We start from the raw sequence: 23,552 nt of genomic DNA, 5'->3' as shown, positions 1-23,552 counted from the left end.
CTTTGCTATTCTAGTATTACTTTTCTAAGCTTCTTAGCAGATTTTACTGTAGTTATCATTACAAATATTTTATTATCACATGTATTATATATACACTCTATAACAATAAAAAAAAAACAATGCACCAAGAAGGAGATGTCTGATGAAGACAAAAATTGGTAGACAGGAAGATTATGTACAGAATAGAAAATAATTAAAATTTCAGAACAATTGAATGATTTATTTCAGAGTTACACAGTTACAAAGTAATGAGCTCAATAAGGTGTTGACCCACCTCTAGCCTGGATGCAAGCTGCCACATAGTGTGGCATAGACTGATAAAGCTCCCAGATAGTCTCCTGCAGTATTTCTTGCCAAATTTGCTCCAATTATCGGGCTAGGTCATCAACATTCCCTGGTAGATGCTGACATCTTCCCACCATATCCGAGATACACTCAATGGGAGAGAGATCTGGCGGGCCAAGAAAGTTCATAGCAACACGTACCGTATGTAGTCTGGCGTTATCTTGCTGGGTTAGAGTAGAGAGAAGGGAACCCCTTGTATTATCGTGAAGTTGTTGTTTCCTTTATCACCAAATTGTTGATTCATTTATGATAGCCTGAGTAGTTGAATGTTATAAAAAGCCTATTATGACGTAATTGGTTGCATGATTGCGGTAAATTCGTAAGGGCTTGTGTGTGTGCTGGTTAGGAAGTATATCGCCTGTTTTGTGGTTTAGACGGTAAAATGGCTGAATATGGTAAGATTAATTTGAAGTTTCTGTACGATTTGGAAAGAAAAGGGAAAAGAGCATTACTTGACTGGTGTGTAAATGAAGGTTTACTTAGTAGTGTCCTGTTTGTACGAAGGAAATGCTTATGGTCGAACGTCGGACAATAAACAGCACTACGGAGGATATTTTTTGCTCTTATTTTGTGAATTTATGTGCTAACGCCACTATACAGATTCCAATTCAGATAATTTTAGGAAGTTTTTAGATGCTGTTAAGAAATTTTGTTTGACTCAAGACATGTTAATTCGTAAATAAGGTAAGTGGATATTTCCTTTGTGTAGTGCAAAGGTGAATTTCCTTTTTTATGTTATTTCATTGCTTAATTTAAAATGTAGTTTATTGAGATTACATATTTTTTTGTTGTCTGCTCTTTGACGTTTTAAGTGAATATAGTTCGATGTGCACATAGACAAAGTCAAAAATGTGTGCAATGCCTAGTTTGTTGAATTCTCTGATATTTTTTAAAGAGAAAATAGGTCGATGTGTACATGGATAAAGTCAAGGGAGTGTGCAATGCCAAGTTTGTGCAATTCTCTGATGTTTTTTGAAGTGAAAATAGGTCGTTGTGCACATGCATACCAAATTTGTGCAATTTTTCGACTTGTTTTTTTGGCTTGTGTAGATATTTTGGCTTGTGTGGCAACGATTTTTGCCAAAAATTGCCGCCACACAAGCCAAAATAACAAGTCAAAGAACTGAACAAACTCGGCATCCATGTAATGCCAAAAATCACCAATTTCCGCCAAGGCAGCAGTTTGCAATGAATATATTTTTACCTCTTGCTGAAAAATAAGGCCATATTTAATCATCTGCAAAAGGAATGGTAGCAAAACAGGTCTCAGAATGTCGTTGACGTACTGCTGTGCTGTAAGTGTGCCTCTAATGATGATGAAAGGTGTCCGGCTATCAAGAGAAATGGCATGCCAGACCACGCTTGGATGAAGGCCTGTATGGTGTGTAATAGTGAAAGCAGGATTGACATGCTGCTTTGGGTACCTCCAGACACGTCTTTGATGATCGTCACAACACAGTTGAAAGCAGGATTTATCGCTAAAGACTATACGTCCCCAGTCAGCATCATTCCAACCAAATCGAGGCAAGCACCACTGCAGTCTGGCTCCACAAGATACAGGCGTGAGTGGCAAGTGGCGTAACAGTCAGTACGAGCGTTGATTTTGCTCTATCAGCTGTGAATGGTCCTGGTGGACACTCGTGTGCGACTTGCATGTCTGATGATTGAGAGCAATGAATCAGGCGCTGTGACAGCTGATCTGACAATCATTCTGTCCTCCCGATCTGCTGTGGCCCTAGGTCAACCGTTACGATCATGGTGCTGAAATCTGCCTTGTCCACCCATTCTTGCCAGCATCTTCTAATCGCTTCAACTCACATGACGAGCGATTCTCCGATTTGCCCAACCTGCTACTTTCAATCTAATGATACGACCTCTTTCAAACTCTGACAGTTGCTTGTAATGAGCTCAAATCCTGCGACAAGACATTTATTCGGTCATTGAAAGGTATTCTAAATCACAATGCAACAGAAATTTTTAACAACAGTTCAAGAACAGCTGCTTATATACATCTGCTGGATGCACAGTTCCGATGCGCTGGAGATCGCACTATTCATTCATTGGACACCAAATTTTAATCATCTGCATATCTGGTCAAAACATTTATGCATACGAAATTTCAAAGAAATCGCAGGATTCTTTCTTGGTGTATTCATTTTGTTGTTATAAAGTGTATTTATTTTGAAATATATTTCAGTCTTCTAAATAGACACTTGAAAATTTTCAGTTACATACTGTAAAACATCAACATATATATGCAATTTACAGCAATTAACAACTGATGAAAGTAAATTTAAAAAGCGGTAGCAATAAACACTACCAAAAGTAGCAAAATGTTACATGAAAATTGCATTTAACAGTCTTTCCATCTGATTAATACTCAAATTTCATGATGTTTTGAGTTTTGGGACAAAAGCCTTTCTAAAGTGGCCTGCTAATTGGAAAGTACAAAATATTTTCTAAAAATAAGAATTTCTTGAAACAGCAAACTGCACAAACTAATAAATTAAAATAAAAATAAAAGTGTACCTGAATTTAATGATACAACAGAGCAGTCAGACAAAGCTACAATAACTTCTTGCCTCTTGTCAGGCGAAAATGTCAAGAAAGTACAGCATGCATTATGCCAATGGTATAACAAAACAAATCTAAATAAATAAATAAAATAAAATATTTGAAGAGCTTTATAAATTTATAGACTATAAATATTATCTCACTTCTGCAATCTATACACATTCATTATATAACCGAGCATAGCATTGTAGGTGCAGCGAATGATACTCAGCCACCTGCATGCACCACACCACTCAACTACATTGTGCTCAATTCAATCAATAATGATTCAGTCAGCATAGCAATCAATTTGGTCAGTAACAATCACATAAACAGTGCTCTTAAGGGCCATTCACACTGGGGTTTATCTGAGCTAACGGAGTCAGTTCCATGTGTCTACTAGCTCCACTATACATGCAGTTCAGATTTTTCAACTTGCTGCGCTATGGGGCCAAACTGGTTTTGGAGATGCGTTGACTATGTCACAGATAAACCCCAGTGTGAATGGCTCTTTATATTTACTTTTGACATGAAAATAAATTTGACTTTTTTTTTAACTTCATTTGAAAAAAACGCAAACAAAATTATGATTATATTAAGTAAGGTTTTGTTGTGACACAAAAACATTATGCCAAACGGCAGCAATGTGTTATTTGTGTATTTATACTGAGCAATGATGCCATGAGATGCATTGTTTGGAGTGACATTTGTTGACAAAACACAGCACTTTAATAGACAAGCCAAAGGAGTTTTTTACTGTAAAAGTGCAAGTTATCACTTCAGTTATCAGAAATCAGTTCAAGTGGTTTTTCAGTTCAGTCATCTGAAAACCACTTGAATCTTCGTAGTATTGCTATTCATTGCAGAGGCCAAGAAAAGTCCTATTATCGGAGAAACATTTGTCAAACCCTGTCTGAAAGCAGGGTTTCTTGGACAAGAAATTAAATAAAAACTTTCACAAATACCACTTGCTGATAACACTATGAAATGTCACATTGATGATATGGCTGAAGGCATAAAAAAAATCGGTTAATGCAGGCTGTGAAAGAATGAAATACATACCAAATGAAACAAAGACAAGACACTGTTTGCTACAGAGTATATGACTACTTCAAAAGCAATTTATATGATGATAGCAAGGGAGGGTACAGATGAAACAAAATTTTAAGAAAAATTATTCAGAAAATCATCAGAAGTGAGGGAATAAAAGTTAAGTTTCATTAATTCAATAAAAGTCAATTTTTAATCAATCTCAAGAATTCAATAAAAGAACAAAATAAATCTTTCAATAAAAGGTTAAAATAAAGTCAATTAATTCAATAAATGTTAATATTTAATTTAAGTTTCATTAATTCAATAAATTTTACTTTTTGGAAAACATTTTCTTTAAGAAACATTAAAATATTAAAAACCAGGAGATTCAGTGATCTACCAGAAGCTCAGGAGATGTGATGTAAAACTAAGTGAGTTGGCAACTACAAAACACCGCTGTCCAAAGGTTATGACTAGGTTTTGGCGGAATCAGTCGTCTAATGTGGAGGAGCCCCATCATGTTGGTAGTACATGGACTTACACCGAACCTATCATGCATGGACTTCTTCTTCTGGGATCTCATGCATACAAGACTTCTAGGATGTTTGGTGTACAAGACTTCCATAGACAGTTGAAGACCTCGTTGCTCAAATATCTATAACTGCTGGGAGGATACATGACATGCTAGGAATATTCCAGAACATAAAGAATTCCATGCAGCACCGCTTTCAGGCCTGCCAAACAACTTCTGGTTGTAATTTTGAACACCTATTGTAGTACAACCTTTCAATAATATGTTTTCTTCCCCATTAATGTGTTGCTGTTTCTGTTCTTTTTCTATGCTTCTTTGCACCATAGCTTGCAACTACAGCATTTGTGATCCTGCATTCCTATGTGATTCTGAGTCATCTCTGCACATCCTGCAAGTTTGTCAGTCTGGTAGTGAATCACCCTGTATATACATTCATGTGCAAAATTAAGAGAATTTGCCAGTTATGTCTATTTTTACAAAAAATACTGAACCAAAGGTACTAATTATCCCACCAAAGAATTATGCAAATATTCAGAGTCAAATTCATGAGCATATACAGGTGTGTCTATGGAGCCATGATTGTTGAAGGGGATGAAGTGCATAAACATATTTTTTATTAAAACATTGTTTTATAAGCATCTAAATCATCACATAATGCACAACAGTTACTTACTTATTTTTTTGAAGATAAAACATATATATGTTGCCAAAACTATCTCCAGCAACAATTTTTGAACTTGATTTGTCCCATGCTGCATGAACAAAACTAACAATCTTGTTATGTGAACTGTTAGATATGGATAAAAGAGGCCTGTAAATTTTAAAAAATGACATTTTATTTTTCTGTTATTTTAGGCAAAATTAACACCAAATTGATAACAAAATAACATTAATTTTTTTATCAGTACACAAACAGAGAATTAAATATGTCGTTCAACACATTTCATAAATTTTCAATTTAAATTGTAAATTTTAAAGAAGCAATTGAAAGCAAACAAACAAACAAAAAACTAATAACGTAGTGAGGAAAGCAAAGCGCATCCAGAAGACATTCATATTTGACCCAAATACTGAATATTTGATAACAGGCAGACAATAAAAATAACCGGTCGAATAACTAACAAATTAAATAAATATTTTTAAAAATCTCACTTTCCCCTCCTTAAATGTCAAGGCTTGCATTGATTATCTATTACTTTAAAATAATATGGAAAAATATTTTTTAACTAAAAATAACAAATCAAAACACTTTCTTCCAACCCAAATTCCTTCATTTTAGAAGTTAATAAAACATTTCAAATCTTCTTTATTGTGGATTCGTATGTTTCTATCATTTCCAAAATTGTTAAAATTACATTGCAAAATAATAATTGCTCAGAATTTTTTTGCAAAATTCCTTGTCTCTTTTTATAAGATATACCTGTCTTTAAAAACAACCTCCCATTGTGTAACTGTCTTTGCTGGAACATTTTCAGAGTTACATAATCATAAGCCAAAAGTGAAGGAAGAGGAAAAAGAATTTCAGGTAATATAACATATATTTTGAGTACTATGTCTTGAATACTAATTATCTTCTTTCTCAAAAGTTCCCATGTAGTATTAATTTATAATGAAATACAGTAATATTTTTCTTTTAAAACTTTTGGTACTGCTATTTAGATATGATTTAGATTCTACATCTTGAAACTAATTCTTAATCTATTAGATTTATAGTAGCTAATTAGCTTAAAAATACCTTAAATATATTTCAGATTTTACTGGTTAAACTGAAGACAGAAGTCAGATTGCAATTTTTTTAACTGATATAATTTTTTATATTTTAAAGTTTTCTACTTGCTTATTAGTGTAACCCCACTGGAACAATTCAAGAATTTTTTACAGAAGTAAAAGAATGATGAGTGTAATCATGTATAATGAGATCTTCCAGTTTTAATCAATCATTTATTCTTTAAATGGTGGCACTAACATTGGTTATTGTTTTAATTATTCTTTTTCCCACCATTTTATCATATGTTTGAATTAAAAACAGCATCTTAGCTGCACTATCTAAGAAACAAATGATTAATTACACGTGGTAGACCATATACTACATCATTACCATGATGACTTAAATTGCAAAGATTTACTACATTCATGTATATTAATATATACATAATCAGGCCATTATTGCAGACTAATACATGACTACAGAGGGCTTTTTTAGACACAAGGGTGCAAGCAATTTTTTTTTTTTTTTTTTTTTTTTTTTACACATTTAAACATGTATAGGCAAAGCCACATTCAACATACTAATTATCTTCTTTCTCAAAAGTTCCCATGTAGTATTAATTTATAATGAAATACAGTAATATTTTTCTTTTAAAACTTTTGGTACTGCTATTTAGATATGATTTAGATTCTAATTGAAATTACCACTCTGAATTTCAGAGTGGTAATTTCATATTGACTATAGAAAGCTAAAATGTTTATCCAAATATCCCATTTATCCACTGCCTACAATCGAAGAAATTATACCGAAACTTAAATCAACTAAATTTATGACCACACTACATCTTACCTCAAGGTATTTTCAAATAGCTATAAAAGCCAAGGATGTAAAAAAAAAAAAAAAAAAAAAAAAAAAAAAAAACTGCCTTTATAATAAAATCAGGCACTTATGCCTTTCTTAGAATGCCTTTTGGTTTGTGTGGAGCCCTACCTACCTTCCAGTGTATCATGGATGTCATACATCGATTCTTTGATCAATTCATCTTTGTCGGTTCGTTTCCATCCACTTATGAACGGTATTAGTCAACTCTATTTGCAAGAAATAAACTGGGACACTTAAACAGGTTTAACAATAACATGAGCTATATTTTAATTTTGTAAATACACATTAACTTTTCACAAAGTATTGCTTTTATTCACATTTACATCAAACGCACAAGTAATACATTGCATCTCTCAGTTCTTAACAAAAAAAAAGAAGAAAAACTCCACTCTCGGAATACAGCCAAACTCATTTTCAAATTTTTTCTCACGAGCATGCCGTTCTTCTCGCATCAAGCATGTTTCTTCTTCCCGTTGCCAGATATTTTTTCCTCTCCTTTCAGATAAACTGTTTTTTCACACGAGCATGCCGTCCTTCTCGCATCAAGCACGTTTCTTCTTCCCGTTGCCAGATATTTTTCCTTCTCCTTTCAGATAAACTGTTTTTTCACGCGCTTGGTTGGTAGCATCCTCTTACCGAGTATGTGCATGACAATGGACATTGTATTAAAACCTGTTCTTGGAAAAGTGACATTTATTTACCTCAACGACATAATAGTAACTAGTGATAAATATCGATGAACATATTGTTATGTTATTTTCTTCTTCACGTACGTTTGTTGTTCGTGTGGATTTGGAGTGAATAACGATGATACACTGGATGAAGTATCGAAACACACTTTTTTTAAATTGGCCAGTGTTCTCAGGACAGCTCCAAAATCACATTTACATAGTCATAACATATAACTCAGCAACACATATAACAGCTATAACAGTGGAGACAGCTTCACTGCAAAGCACCAGAGTACAGCTCCTGACTCTGCTCAGTCGTTCTCGGAACTCACAGTACTCTCGAGACTCTCCAAGCTACAACTCGCGATGCAATCAACGACACACAGAGCACAGCTCCTGACTCTTTGGTTCAGTCGTTCACAGAGCTCAACACACTCTCTCAATGATGCACTGACTCTTTTGGTGCACTTGACGACAAACTCGGCACTCACTGACCGACTATCAACTCGATGGACTCTGCATGGACCAATTGACTCGCACTATTTAATTCCCTGCATACCAGCAGGGTTCATATAGCTTTTGGCTTGTGTTTTAGAACATTCTGGGCTAAACTGGTAAGAATTCGTTCCAGAAGGTTCACCCTCCGTCCATGGTGTATCACCAATTTTGTCGCCAAATGTGGCAACCCTGCCTTCACTTGCCATGAAATGGCAACCCTAAACCTGCTTTGCAGGGAAGCTATCTTACCGCACCTTGCGCTCTGCAAAAGAATATATAACTGTGTTCGAAATGAAGAACAGCATTCCTTCAATTCACAAAGTAACAACAACAGATGTCACCATCCCTCCGATGACAGAATTATTAATAGCCGGCTCCATAGAAAAGAATAGCTTCAGATTTGGACTAATTGAATACCCTGAAAATAGCCCACGAGAGGTATTAGTGGCCTCTTCATTAATACACCTTTCGAAAGATTTCATCCCTGTGAGAGTGGTGAATGTTAGCCACAGACTGAGATGCATCCAAAAGCTGAAGTGCTAGCAGCATGCATTCCAGTTACTTGCCTCACTTGAAATTCCGACTGAGGCAACTAGGGAATTAATGAAAGAACTTCTGCAGAGTGCAAATTTAACCCGTGAACGAGGTCATGTGGCAGAGAAAACAATTAAAGCATTTGAAAATATATTTTATGTAACACCCAGAGATGTTGGCCACACAAAACTGACACAACATCGAATTGATACGGGGGATCACTCTCCGATAAAGCAGCATCCCAGACGTTTACCATTCGCAAAACAGGAAGAGGTTGGAAATCTTCTGAAGGAGATGCAAGAAAATGATATCATTGAACCATCCAAAAAAATTCATGGGCATCTCCTATAGTTCTCTCCCGAAAGAAAGACGGCTCAACAAGATTTTGTGTCAACTACCGGAGACTAAATAATGCCATTAAGAAAGACAGTTACCCTCTTCCAAGGATAGATGATACTCTAGACACCCTATCAGGACACAAGTAGTTTTCCACTCTGGACCCCAAGAGTGGATACTGGCAAGTGGAAATTCATGCTGATGATAGAGAAAACTGTGTTCACTACCAGTCAAGGATTCTGGAAGTTTAAAGTTATGCCATTTGGACTCTGTAACGCCCCTGCAACTTTTGAACGTCTGATGGAGACAGTGCTTAGTGGCCTATTTTATGAATCCCGTCTGGTCTACCTAGATGACATCATTATATTGGGCCGTACTTTCGAGGAACATCTAGAAAATATCAGGAAGGTGTTCCAGAAATTGAGAGATGCCAACCTCAAGCAGAGTCCTTTGAAATGCAAGTTGTTCCGCAGTGAAGTTACCTATCTCGGGAACGTCATCTCTGCCGAAGGTGTCTGCACAGATCCAGAAAAGGTGTAAGCAGTTAGGGGCTGGAAATGCCCAGTGGATATTCATCAACTACAGAGCTTCCTGGGACTCTGTACCTATTACAGAAGATTCGTGAAGGGGTTCTCCAACATCACAAGGCCTCTGCATAAATTAACTGAGAGTAAGCAAAAATTCGTGTGGACTGAGGAGTGCGAAAAGTCCTTTAATCAGTTGAAGGCAGCATTAACATCTACGCCTGTGCTTGCTTATCCCCTGACTGACAAACAATTTATATTAGACACAGATGCAAGCAACGAAAGTGTCCTTTCTCAAATGATTAATGGTCAAGAGCGAATTAGTATCGAGTCAGTTAGTTAGTCCATGCGGAGTCGATCGAGTTGACAGGCGGTCAGCGAGTACTGAGTGGGTCGTCGAGTGCACCAAAAGAGTCTCTTAGTGTATCGTAGTTAGTGCATTGTCGAGAGACTGTGTTGAGCTCTGGGAATGACTGAACCGAAGAGTCGGAAGCTGTGCTCTTGTGTATCGTCGAGTGCATCTCGAGGTGTAGCATGGAGAGTCTCGAGAGTCATGGAATTCCGAGAACGACAGAGGAGAATCAGGAGCTGTACTCTGGTGCTTTGCTGTGAAGCTGTCTCCACCGTTACAGCCTGATAGTGTAAAGGCTGTGTCGCATGTCAGCATGTTTATTGTAGTTCTTCAAAGACTGTGTAAAAGAGTTTTGGAGCTGTCCTGAGAATTCTGGCCAATAAAGTGTCTTTTGATACTTCCTTAAGTGCTGTCGTCATTATTCACTCCAAATACATACGAACCCAGTACGAATGTGAAGGGAAAAAATAACATAGCAACTGGTGTCAGAAACATTTCGTAACAATATTAAAGATTTATATGAAGTTTTCACATTATTAAGAGAGCATGTTTAAAAGTGGAAGTGGCCAAATGTAAATTTGTGGCAAAAGGGCTTAGGCGCCTAGATTTAAATTTCTCAGAGAGACATAAAAACTGAATATTTGAAAATAATTGCAATAAAGTACAAGCTGCTGCCAAATACAGCAAAGGAATTATACTCATTTTTGGGCACATGTTCTTACCATTGAACGTTGATAAAGGACCTGGCACAGACAGCCAAACCGCTGTTAAAATGAAAGCACGGATTCCTTGGTCAGCTGTGTTAATACAAGTGCTGGACTTGAAGGCATCGAAATATCAGTGGACACCTCAAATTACGCTGTAGGCATTGTCTTGATGCACACTGGTCAGCCTGTGGCTTATTTTTCCAAAATTCTCAATCAAACAAAGCATAATTACATGATTAGAGAGAGAGAAACATTAGCTGTACTTTTAGTAGTGCAGAAATTTAGAGTATATTTTGGCAAGGCATTGATAACTGTATATTCAGATCATACTATGGGTTGATTATACATCGGGAAAAATTTGTCCCCGTGGTTAGTCAGATGAGGATTAAAATTACAATACAACTTAATAATTAAACATACACCTGGAAAAGACAATGTTGTGGCCAATGCTTTATCAAGAATAAAATTTTCTATATTAACGTTGAAAATCTTGGACGCTTGTGAAACTATCATTACTAAATTACAAACTGATCCAGAATTTAGTCATATCTCAGCAGATTTAAAACATTCAGAAAATTTTGAATATCCAGATATACTGGCCATTATAAACAGGGCAGAAAGTTATGAAATAATTGATAATCTCTTATTTTATGCTAAAACAAAAAATGAGAATATTGAATTAAGACCGGTTATCTCAGTCAGTTTGCAAGAATTACATGATGCACCTAGAGCAGGACATTTTGGCATTAGAAAAATGGCACAAAGAGTACACAAGGCAGTTTTTTTTATGCAACAAAAATTTTTTACTGAATATGTCAGGTCCTGCCATATGTGCCAATTACTCAACGATGTAAATAAGATCCTGGCCGAGTATCTAAATAGGATAAGGGCTACTTTTCAAAATGAATTAATAGGAATAGATTTGTTAGGCTCTACCCAAAAAGTGAAAGCAACAAAAATAGATGTTTACTCATTATTGTTGACAACAAGAGAAAATTCTATGCCAGTAAAAGAATAGAAAACTTCAACTTTCCTTCTTAAAAATTTAATGAAAAATACAAATTCTGAACACTAATTCAGTTTAAATAAATAAATTGAATAAGATAATATTTGCTGTTAAAAGCTAATTTAATATCTGTGGTCGGTATGATTAACTAATTGACATATAGTCAAACACCAAAAATCCGCTGACCTGAAATTTGCGTTGCCTCTCAAAATATAAACATTCAGTTTATAGGTTCCGGAAACCGCAACATGGAGTGCGAAATATCAAAGAAAAAATACTTAATGAATAATGACGTCATAATTACCAAATAATAATGAGTCATAACGGAAATACCAAATTATTGACATCATGATAAAAGTTTTCAATCTGCATCGAGGTAAAAGAGCAGACGATTCACTTAACTCTTCTTTCAAGTTCATGTTTATGTATTTTCTGAGCTTTGTTATTTCAAGAGATTGTTTAGTGCTGCTGTTTTTTTTTTATACTGATATTTTGTGGATAAATTAAGAATATTTTTAATTTCAGTGCTTTTTAATACAGTGACAGACAAGAAATGTACTCATGATTTTACTGCTTGCAGCGTTGAAAAACATAAACACGTTGCATTGACGGTAATGCAAAAAGTGGAAATTCTGCAAAAGATGGAGGCAGGTGCTACTCATCGGTTTATAGCAGAATCGTATGGAATTGCGACACGGACTGTGTATAGTTCGACCGTCTTACCGGCGAACATGAGCGCAAACACGCATGCGCCATTTGGACCGATTTATTCTCAAAATGGGATGAATGGAATCAGGGTGGAATAATGTAGTAGGGATTTTGTCCGTTTTACTTTTCCCTGCTTATTTCCACAGCGTTCAAAGGGCACAGACATAAGAAGACAAAATTACTTTTAAGTAATCTAAGCTGATATGCTGATCATCATTTATTATTAGCTGTTTTATTAAATTGTGTTTAATATTAAGCATTTATGTATATATTCTTAAAAATACAAGTGTTTTCCAAAATTAGTTTTGCAATATAACATTATTTTATAAAAAAACATAATAAATAAATTTTATTATAATTATTCAATTATTATATTTTATTTATGATTTTGATTATTATATTATTATTACAATAAATTCTAATAATTATTATAATTAATTATAACAATTATATGGCAATAATAATTATTATAATTACGTTGCAATTGATAATTAGTTTATCTTTTTTATCTTCGAGCTACGATCTATCTACATTATTACACACTGAAAAAAATTCCTATTAATTAATTATAATGATTATACAGTGATAAATAATTATTATATTTATTGAGTAATTATAGTTGTTATAATAAATAAATATTATATCGTTCTGATTTTTGCGCTGAAAGCTATATGCAGTATTGTACATGTACTGGGGAGCTACCCCAGTACTTATTATTCTGTATCACAGTCACTACAGATATTCAAGTTCTCTTCCTCTTCATCAGCGAAAATAATCAAAGATTCACATAAATCTTCAATCAAAACCATCTTTTTTCCAGTAGTCGTTTTCTATTAATTCTACATGAGTGCAGTACTTCTTCCATTTTTCTATCGTTATGCTTTCATAAGCTTCTTTTGTAATTTTTAAAAATTTATTCATATTTTTCTACAAATCGAAAAAAAAAAGAAAAAAAAAAAAAAAAGAAAAAAAACTAAAGGCGCGAATGACGATGCAACATCATCATCTGATGACATAAGGATTTTGCCTAACTCGATCATATAAATTCCCTTTTACCAACAAAGAAAGAACTTTCACATGACCTCTCACCTCACAGCATTTAACTGATGCCCCTTTTGGACGATTCTATGTGTTTTGGCAAAATGCCAACGGAGGCTTCGCAATAGACGGTCGATCTATAAGATGTATGGAAAAATAAGGAAAAGCTGTTGAAATTTTACAGCAACAGTGATTCTAACACTGGAAATCTTTGCATGAGGTGAAATCAGCAAACCTTGATGCTGTCTTGTACATATAATACAATGAATAATATAATATAATCAATTTATATATGTAATAATAATTTAATGCATGTAATAATGCATATAAAAATTTACTTAAATGTATCTAATAATTAAATTTTATTTATTTTGCACTTTTAGTCCGAATATTACGATTTATCTTTTCTGTCCTGAAATCCGCCAAATCTTAAAATCCGCACAACCTCTGGTCCCAACTTTGCGGATTTCTGGACTTCTACTGTACAGTCAAAAGTCGTTAATCTGGACACCCATAATACGGACCTCAAAGCTACAAACTTTCTGCGCATGTGTCAATGCATAATTCGTCCACACATGCGCATAAAACTTTTATGCAAGTGCATATGCATGTGCACATGCGCATAATACGTTTACGCATACGCGTTTAATGTATAACGGTTGGTATAAGCTAAGCTAAAATTATCTAATTATCTATTTCAGTTAATGTTGCAGATTGCGTTGTTCCTTAATCTTCGAATTGGATTCGGCTTATTATTTTTTGCAGACTGTTAGAGCAATTTTATAAAAGTAAGTTTGAACTTTCGATTATGTCAAATAGAATTTCAAAGGATCTACAAAGCGAAAGCATGTTTCAATGTCCATCAAACAAAAAGTGGAATTGCTGCAAAAAATGGATAAAGGCATATCCTTTGCTTCTCTAACCATTCTGAAATCTGTTTATCAATTTCACGCTGCTCTGCGGAGGAGTGGGGCCTTATCTTCAGGGCAGATGTTTTTATTTTATTTGGCTTATAATTCCTTACTAAATGTAGTATTTCATCTCGATGTACTCCGTCTTTGATATGATTTAAATCAAATTCCTCGTCATTATAAATATCACAAATACAAATCGTTTTCTGGTTGCAATTTTCTTATTTCGACTATGCGTAATGTATGCTTTAAGCATGTGCGCGTTGAAAGAAATGTTTAATAAAGTAAACAAATAAATATTAAGGTTTTTTTTTTTTAAATTTTGATACCCTTTAGATTATAATTGCTCTTTATTTCATAAATTACGGTTTAATATTTTTAATTTTATAATTTCTGCATGCCATCTTACCAGATTTAAACTGGTGATCTATAATCCGGAATCGACGAAGTCCCGACGAGTCCGGATTAATGACTTTTGACTGTACTAGGTTTTTTTAAAACAAGAAATTAATTATGTCCTTGCAGGGGTTTAAACACAGAATGTCTCATTGTTAGCTGGACATGCTACTACTTACACCAAGAAAGAATACATCGGGGAATGCAATAAATCCTTGTTAATTTATAGCAGCAAGGAGAGAATACAGTTTCAAAAAGAGACTGAGTTCTAACAATACAGCATGATCAAAGATATATGGCGAATGTTTAAAGTATAATCCTAAGTTTATTTGATGGATCAATATGAATTTATGATCATCTGAAAGGAGATTTCGAATCAACAGCACAACTCTATACATGGGTTGCACTAGCTTTTTGCCACTCTCTGTGACTCTTAAATTCTACCACTAAATTTAAAATATTTTGCTGCTCAGTGCAGTTATACTGGCTTTGGTGCCAACCCTGACTTCATACATTCTGCTATGAAAGTGAAACTTAAGTAGTTGAATTGTTCAGGAATAACTCTCTTTCATTCGATCTAGGCTAAATGATTTTTGTATGCACACAAATGTGTGAACTGCTTCCAAAATTAAAAGTTACATCCAAAAGCTTTAATTTATTGTCCATTTTTCAATTGTAAATATGTAATTTATCTTTATAGTTATTAGAATCTGATAGTTTAATGAAACACTGTAGATTTATGACATTGAAGTATAATCTAAACTGAGTAATATACCTTCGTGTTTTTTTTTTTTTTTTCTCTTTCTAATTAGTTTTCACACCAAATACACCAACTTTATTATATTGTTGTGTGTGTATGAGTTCATTATGAATTGAATGTACAACTCCCATGAAAAATTAACAAAATTTATTATTATCACAAAAAATAAAACAAAATGCTTAAATTTCCTCAGATATTCATACATTATCAATATATAAGTAATCTTATAAGTAAGTATTACAATATCTCACAGTAGTTATCTTTTAACTACTCAAACATTCAACAGAATTTTATTCAAAAAAGCTAGAGAAAGCTTCCTCCTTTTTATAAGCTTTTTAAATCACACGTGAGATTGTTCTAGCAATTTCTCGAAATCAAAAAGAGATATTTAATTATTAAATGTTAAGTGCACATGCTCTTGTATTTTTAATTTTCAGGCTTAGCTTTCTTTTAATACTAACCACGCACAGCACTGCACAGGGAATAAAACAATTTATTTATAATTCTACTAACATTAACTATTTAAATATCAAATCTGTAACACTGTTTTACTAAACTGCTTTAATACTTTTTTTTATAAAAAATAATATTTTTTAGTGAACAACCTATGCATATTTTAATAAACCTTCCATAAGCTTTTCTCTTTATATTTATATTTCTATGCAAATATTTTATCTTGACATAATCATACATAAAAAATCATTCACAGCTTAAATAACTGTGCACACAAATATTAAAGAAGCATACATGATATTTAATGCATACAAATATTAAAAAAATACCAAAATATTAGGGGAAGAAAGCATACCCATTCAAAGGAACAAATGTTTTGTTTTGCAAGAGTAATCCCTGTTCTCGACTGCAAATATCCAAAAGATAAGATTCCATATTTAATCATGAAACCTACAAGACATGAAAAAGTATTAAAACACTACTCCCCTCTTCTAACTAAATACATTAACATCCTAATAAAAGAAGTACTCAACATAAACTTATTGTCTTTGTTAAATATACATGATATTTTTGACTTTTTTAACTAAAAAATACAAATTTTGAAAACTAATAAAAATGATATCTCAGATATTCAGGATTCAGTCACACGCAATAGGTTCTTCATATTAGATAGGATGCAATTTCACTTACAGATTTAAGTGGTATATTGAAATCTAACTAATATCATAAATATATGCAAGAGATAGCATAAATCACTCAAAAGATACATATAAGCTAGGCAGTACAATACAAAGATTCACGAATGTAAAAACCAATTTAAGTGTGAAAGTGAAACTAAATTTCTAAATAAAGTTCATTGAATTTTTATAACTATAACTTACTCTCATCTACATTAATCGAAATATGCAGTTAATCATCAGCTGGAGACAGAAGGTTGGCAAATTTTGTTAAAATGCTTATTTGGGCTAATCTTTATTCTACGGTACCCCTTGGTTTTTTCCCCCAAAAAAAATCGGCAAGGGGTATTGGTTGTTTGTCAAATCTGGAAGCCCGTCACGCAAAGTAGGTTTTTCGCGAACCTTAATGTTGATAATGTTAGCAAAACTACTGGTTACCATGATAGTTTTGTTTTAGCTTCCTGATTTTTAAGTGAAAATAGATCGACATGTACATGGGCAAAGTTAAAGCAGTGCACAATGCCTAGTTTGTGCATTTCTCTGATTTTTTTTTAAAGTGAAACTAAATCGATGTGCAAATAGACATCGAGTTTATGTAAGTCTTCTTATTTTGGTTTTGCGCATGGCCATCTTGAAATTGTGCCTTCCTGACGTCAAAAAAGAAATGATTCGGCAAAGGGTACCACATGATAAATTTTTACCCTTATTTGATTGATAATTATAAAAATAATATTTCATTATGAATGGAAGTTATATCTTCTCTGTAACAGATGCAATCTAGTTTAGTGATTTTCACAGAAGGCACTTCTTACGACAAATGCCATAGAGCACTTAACTGAAGACTGACATAATGCACAAGTAAAAACATATATTCCCCCCTCCTCGGTAGGACATATAACCACAGCTCATGAGTGATCAGTTTAATATACCTTATTTTTTAACTTTTGCAGAATGTGACAGAAATACATATTAAAAGACATAAAAACCATACAGAATAAATGATGCAATTATATATATCAGTATATTACATGTAAACAGGGTTGTAGCTAGGGTTTTCAGTGCCCAGGGGCAACTGAAGATTTCGCGCCCCCTAATGCTTGTCAAGGATGGAAAACATTTAATTCTAAAATGTTGTAACATCAATTTGGCGCCCGTTGGATTCTGCGCCCGGGGACAGATGCCCCCCTCTAGCTACACCCCTGCATGTAAAATCATATTTGAATGTTGTTAAGTATAAAAAATCATACATTAATCACTCAATATATTTTCTGAATTAAAAACAGCAGAATTAATGATAAATATAATTTCAATTTGCTTTTATATATAAGTCTTAAAAATGATGCCTGTTCTAAAAATTTTATTCATTCTTTTTTTTTTTTTTTTTTGTTCGTGTTCAATAAAAGAGTAGGAAACAATCAAAACTCTCTTAATACTTTATTTTCATTTAATTTAACTTACTATTAATGTATTAGAAAACAATTTCCTTCACCTTCTTTAATTATTTGCATTAAATATAAAAATTAGGTGCAATTAAGTTTCATTTGAATCAAATATGTACAAAAACGGAACCGTTTGCTCTGTGACGGAAAATTTTCTGAATAATACTTAATTAGATTTAAAAAATTGTAAAAGTAAATGGCAAGATAGGATAAAGGTTAATATACGAATAAGCACCGACATGAAGAAATGGAAGTTCTGAAAGTAAATTACACTATTAGTAAATAAATTCAACCTAAAAATTAGTTTCATATGCTCAGAATACAAATTCAGAAATTGATTCTGAAAAAAAGAATTACTAACTCAGTTTTAAGAACTGCTATATATTTGTGAGTTTAATTTTTCTCATGATAAATAATTGTAAATGTTGATACATGTTTATAATCATACTATATTAATATAAAAAATAATTTTCGCGATTATCAAAGTATAATTAAAAAAATAGGATAAATTATTCATCCAACATTAAAGAACAATTATTAAAATATAAATCAAACGAAATTCAAATTGTGTACATTTTTATTGTTGCCATTTTATTCATGTTAAAAGAACATTATTCAATAAAATAAGTGAAATAAATAAATGAAATAAAAATTTAACCCTTTCTTCCAAATTTTTTAAAACTTTTTCTCCTAATCGTTTTAATAATCGCTGATCGCTCCTAATCGCTGATCTTTTCCTTATTGTTTTTACTCTTGCATATTCTTTTTTTTCCAAGTGTCCTATTATCTGTAAAGAAATCTATTATCTGTTGAACAAATTGATAAAAAATTATTAATTGCAAAGATAATTAATGTAGCTAAAATGTCCTGTACCTACTGTTTGAAAGCTTATTAAAAAATATGATATGTCCAGCATCCTTCTGCCTGCCAGTTCTATGTTAAGACATGAAATTGGCAGAATAGCAATGAGCTTTTAAGTTAAATATTACTTCCGTTGATCATTTGTAAATAAAATCGGATAAGGTTCAGAGAGTACTTTGTTTAGTCTCAATGTTTATTACAAACACCATTCGCTTTTTATTGTTCTATTATTTTGTACAATGTACAAGGATAAATATACGGTCTTATATGCACATCCCTTCTCATGCTTTGATTTCAAAATATCGCATCGATCTTAGTATATCTTCTTGTCATCTTCTGGTTTTTTTTTTTTTTTTTTTTTTTTTTTAACTGCTGGATTTACAGATCAATGACTTACCAATCTCAGAAATTTCCTAAGCATCATATCTTTATAATTCCAGATAGAATGTTAATTATTGCTAAACATGTATTTTTCAGTCTTTTCTCAGTTTATGGTATCAGTGTTTAGTTTCCTCAGTAAGATGACCAATTCTTTTATTTGTCTTTTGAGATTTATTTATTGAACACAAGGAGGTTAATTCTAACCTCCTTGTGTTCAATAATTGATTGAACATCACTTTCTTCGCACTTACGCAGCATAAAATTCAACAACAAAATCACAAAATCTTTAAAAATAGCACAAATACAGTACAATTTCAAATACTGTGTGAAGCGTAGGCATACAGTATTTTTTAATGATCGCTATATTATTTATATTTGCTGTATCAGGTTGAATGGTGCAGCACCAGACTGCCAGTGCAGAAAGCACCACACCTATAGAGTCGCTTAGGCATCATTAAATGTAGACCCCACTGAAGACGAATGTGATAAGTATAGCTCGTTTGTATAAACCCATACTTCAGAACTTCCTCCAGCGTAACCAACATTGACAAAATCTACAGTGAAACACACCTAGGTATGTTCATCATTACAGTCGAAAAATACATCAACAAAAACATTACACCACAATGCCATAATTGTCAACGCTTCAACCACTCTTCAGATAATTGTTTCTTTCTACCTAGGTGTGTTAAATGCGCACAACAACATAAAACAACAGACTGCCCTACACAAGGAAAAATTGATAATCCCATCTGCGCAAATTGCCACAAAAATCATCCAGCTTCCTATCGCGGTTGCGAGAAATTCCCTAAAAACAGAAACACAAACAATTCACCAAATTACACTTTCACCCCAAACAACACCACTTCAAACATACCTACATCCACACAAGGCAGAACATACGCACAAGTTACATCCAACAACACACAAGGCACCAGAAACCAGAATACTAACATTACATCCAACACGAACACTTTCATTGACATATTTTCCACGCTAAAAGAACTCAACAATATTTTCGGTAACAATAATATCTTAAAATTCTTTTCCATTCTTAAAAATAATTTAGACCAACTAAAATCAGTGGATACACCTATGGAAAAACTATTAATTTTATTTAATATATGTGAGGAATCAAACATCTTTAATTAAATAATGGGAAAAAAAATCATAAATTTTGAAACTTTATACACTGCTTGCATGAGGCCCCTCAGCTCTCTTACCAAAAATAACCACTTTCTCAACCATTGGCTAATACAACCCACCTGACCTGAAGATTATCAAGCCTTCTCTCCGTCCATCGACGCCGCCTACAACTCTACACCTCATCGCATCGACCTGATTCCTGGGAATTAGCCTCCGAATACTTCTCCCCAAGTGCATGTGTCACCAACTCACTATCGACTGAACTCTATGCCATATTTTTTGCTTACGGACATCTTTTTTCTGCCTACTGTCACTCTGCCGGAACGCACTTATGGATTCAACGTTCGAAAAGAGACTCAGCATCGATAGGGATAGGACTCTTCAGTCCAGGCGCCCTTCGAAAGGAGCCGGAAGGTTCATGGATGATACTGAGGACGAATTAATGCATTCTTGCTATGTTTTGGAAAAAAAAAAAGATTACTTCCGATGAAAGTTATAACAACCTTTTTTTATTTTAAGTAACTAAACAGAACATGCACTCACTCGGCGCTCACAATTTATCCACCACTTAAGGCTAAGCATATTTCTATCGTAGTTATATCAGAACTGAATAATATGAGATTATAGTATAGTTAGTTATACGAGAATATCTGAAATAATATTTTCACAAGCATACACATAATGTTTCAATACTTGGGTTTTCAAAGCAGAAAATGTTATAAAATAATACACATCCAGAAATAAGTGTCAAAAGTAGCTAGTTATCTGATACATATGTAGATCAAATGAGCAGGAATGTGATATATTAAAACATGTATAAAATCGGATCGAAAAGTAATTGCCCTGCGTTTTCGCAATAGACGCACATTACTCGACTTTTAATGCTAATTTAGCAACATAACAGAACAAAATTAGGATTCAGATGCCAAACAAATATAAACACATCGTAATTCCGTTTTTCCCCATGTATTTTCCTTTTCTCCCAAGCACCTATTCCCCACATGATATTTACTTCCGTTGGCATAATAAAATGTCGCCCATATCCTTAAAGGAGCCAAGTTGAAGCAACCAAGGCTGTTCTCCGAACCTTATCCTAAAAAGGAACTAAGTTTTAGCTACACGACTGGCTCCTACTTCAATCTAAATCCGCTTTGTCGGCTGCACACAGCAAATCCGAGTCTAGAATATCAATATAATATAAAGTAAGTGGCTAGTACAAAATATTCAGCAACAGAGCTACTTGCAGACACGCGACATAAGCTCGTAACTAACTTTTCTATTGCGAACTTCTGTTCCGTTTGCCATTGTCGCGTCTAGCTTACAAAGCTGCAAGCTGTATACCGGCTATCTTCATTTCGTTGCTTCATATAGCGATGCAAGGACATAAATGCCTAAGTGAATCTACTGCGAAATCTAAAATTCTTTTACTTAAATACTATTTATGAACTCAATGATATTTGCCTACGCGACATTTAAATTTGCATTCTGGCAGGAAATTGAAATCAGAAGAGAAAGGAAAGTTTCTTAAAGTTGATTAATTGATTAGTACAAAATAAAGTTTTTATACACTTATCGATTAAATGTACTCTTCAAAAGTTTATGGCAAAATAATTTATTCTTTACTATGTTGAATAGAAAGCTAAATAAACAGTACAGAAAGTGCGATTATATGGTGCTAAACTATACACACTCACCCGCACGCATATATATACATATATATAATTTTTTAGATAATATTAATAGTAGTATAGTAATTAGGTGGAGATAGGTGACAGGTAAAATATATTTAGGTCTTTTGATGTTAATAGGGTCATTGACATCATAATTGCAAATTCTAATTGCTTCATTAGTAATAATACGTCGACTGCTGTGAAAATTTTGAGTCAGGGTATATTAAATGGTAGGGAGTTACGCAATATTTAATTCTTCGTTAATTCTTTTATTTCTTACAGGACTTAATTTCTAAAATTAGAAGTGCCGGAGCCCTATGGAAGATTTTCAGGAAAGAAGAGAAATTAAATAAATAAATAAAATGGCTAGTAAAATTATTAATAATTATACAGTTAATCAATTAATTATAAAAATGATTAACAGAATTAAACAATTAATCTTAAAATTTAATAAAATGCACAGAGCTAAATAAAAACATAATAAGTTATTAAATAAATGGTAAATAATTAAATATTAAAATAAAGTATTGGACCTTGACTTATTTGGGGTTTCGGCTGGAATCATATTTCACATAAAAAATAAGAAATAGCTCAATCGGTCTTCGGTTTAATATAAGCTCTTTTTATAATGTGATAGTTCAAGGGGTGATAGAAATAAAGACCATTCTTTTTCCAGCACAACCAATAAAAAACGTTAACTAGGTTAAAACGTCACTAATGAAAATATAGAGAATGCTATAAACAGTAAGACAATATGGAGAAAATTTTAGCGTATGACTTGTAGATATGAAAACAAAAAGCGAAGAATCCAACATTTTCCAACCACTGTCTCCTCTCAGTATAATTTTAGTTATCAAGCAGAATAGGAAAAAAGAACAAATTTTCACCGAATCTGAGTCTTAGCTGCAAAAAAGTAACAAGTGACAGTTTTAATCCTTCCGTCTTTGGTTACATCATTCCAATGTATTTTCTGGTGAATAAACCTTTCACATACGAGTAGGGGCTTCCGTTTCCTTAAAAGTCTCAACCTCCATCCAAGAATTTGTTTCCTAAGGAAAGAGAAGCATGCATAGTTAGAATCGAAGAAGTTACAAGTTAGAATCGATTTTAAATATAATTTTAAAATATTAAAAATAGAAAAATAAAATTTTCGACATCATATTTCTGCCGAAATTGTTGCCCAGTTAATTAAAGAAGGGCCACAGCCTTCTTATTTAGGGCTCCGGTGCTCTCCGTCCTAGAATTAGGATCTATCCCAAAAACTAAGAAGTACCGCAGACGGGCTCCTGCGCAATTTAAGCTCTGATTTCTTATATACCATGGAGCGTTTACAATTTGTCGCAGTTTGCAAAGCTTTTCCATTAGTTCTATATGAATATAAGCATACAGGACAAGCATAATACAGCATGGGACGCAGAATGTATATACAAAT

General features: G+C 33.3%; 1 protein-coding gene across 3 annotated transcripts in view; it reads right to left on the bottom strand.

Moving 5' to 3' along the window:
• The window catches only part of LOC118195760 (TBC1 domain family member 31), a 202,753-nt gene extending 184,116 nt beyond the window's left edge, over positions 1-18,637 (bottom strand). For 2 of the 3 annotated variants that reach the window (XM_085820182.1, XM_085820184.1), the window contains exons 1-4: positions 18,424-18,637; positions 16,302-16,396; positions 5,136-5,273; positions 2,875-2,993 (exon numbers count right to left, since the gene is read on the bottom strand). In XM_085820182.1, the coding sequence (XP_085676308.1) occupies positions 2,875-2,993; positions 5,136-5,273; positions 16,302-16,381 (337 nt within the window). In that variant the 5' untranslated portion in view covers positions 16,382-16,396; positions 18,424-18,637. Of the gene's footprint in view, positions 1-2,874; positions 2,994-5,135; positions 5,274-16,301; positions 16,397-18,081; positions 18,288-18,423 lie in introns of those variants that run through there. The other variant, XM_085820183.1, reaches the window with a different exon arrangement.
• Between the last annotated feature and the right edge of the window lie 4,915 nt (positions 18,638-23,552).

The sequence above is a fragment of the Stegodyphus dumicola genome, chromosome 7 (genome assembly GCF_044657685.1).
Source record: "Stegodyphus dumicola isolate Sdum_Otavi_A_Nest chromosome 7, ASM4465768v1".
Classification (NCBI taxonomy): Eukaryota; Metazoa; Arthropoda; class Arachnida; order Araneae; family Eresidae; genus Stegodyphus; species Stegodyphus dumicola.
Note: the sequence above shows the minus strand (reverse complement) of the source record. Positions and strands in the feature narration are given on the sequence as shown.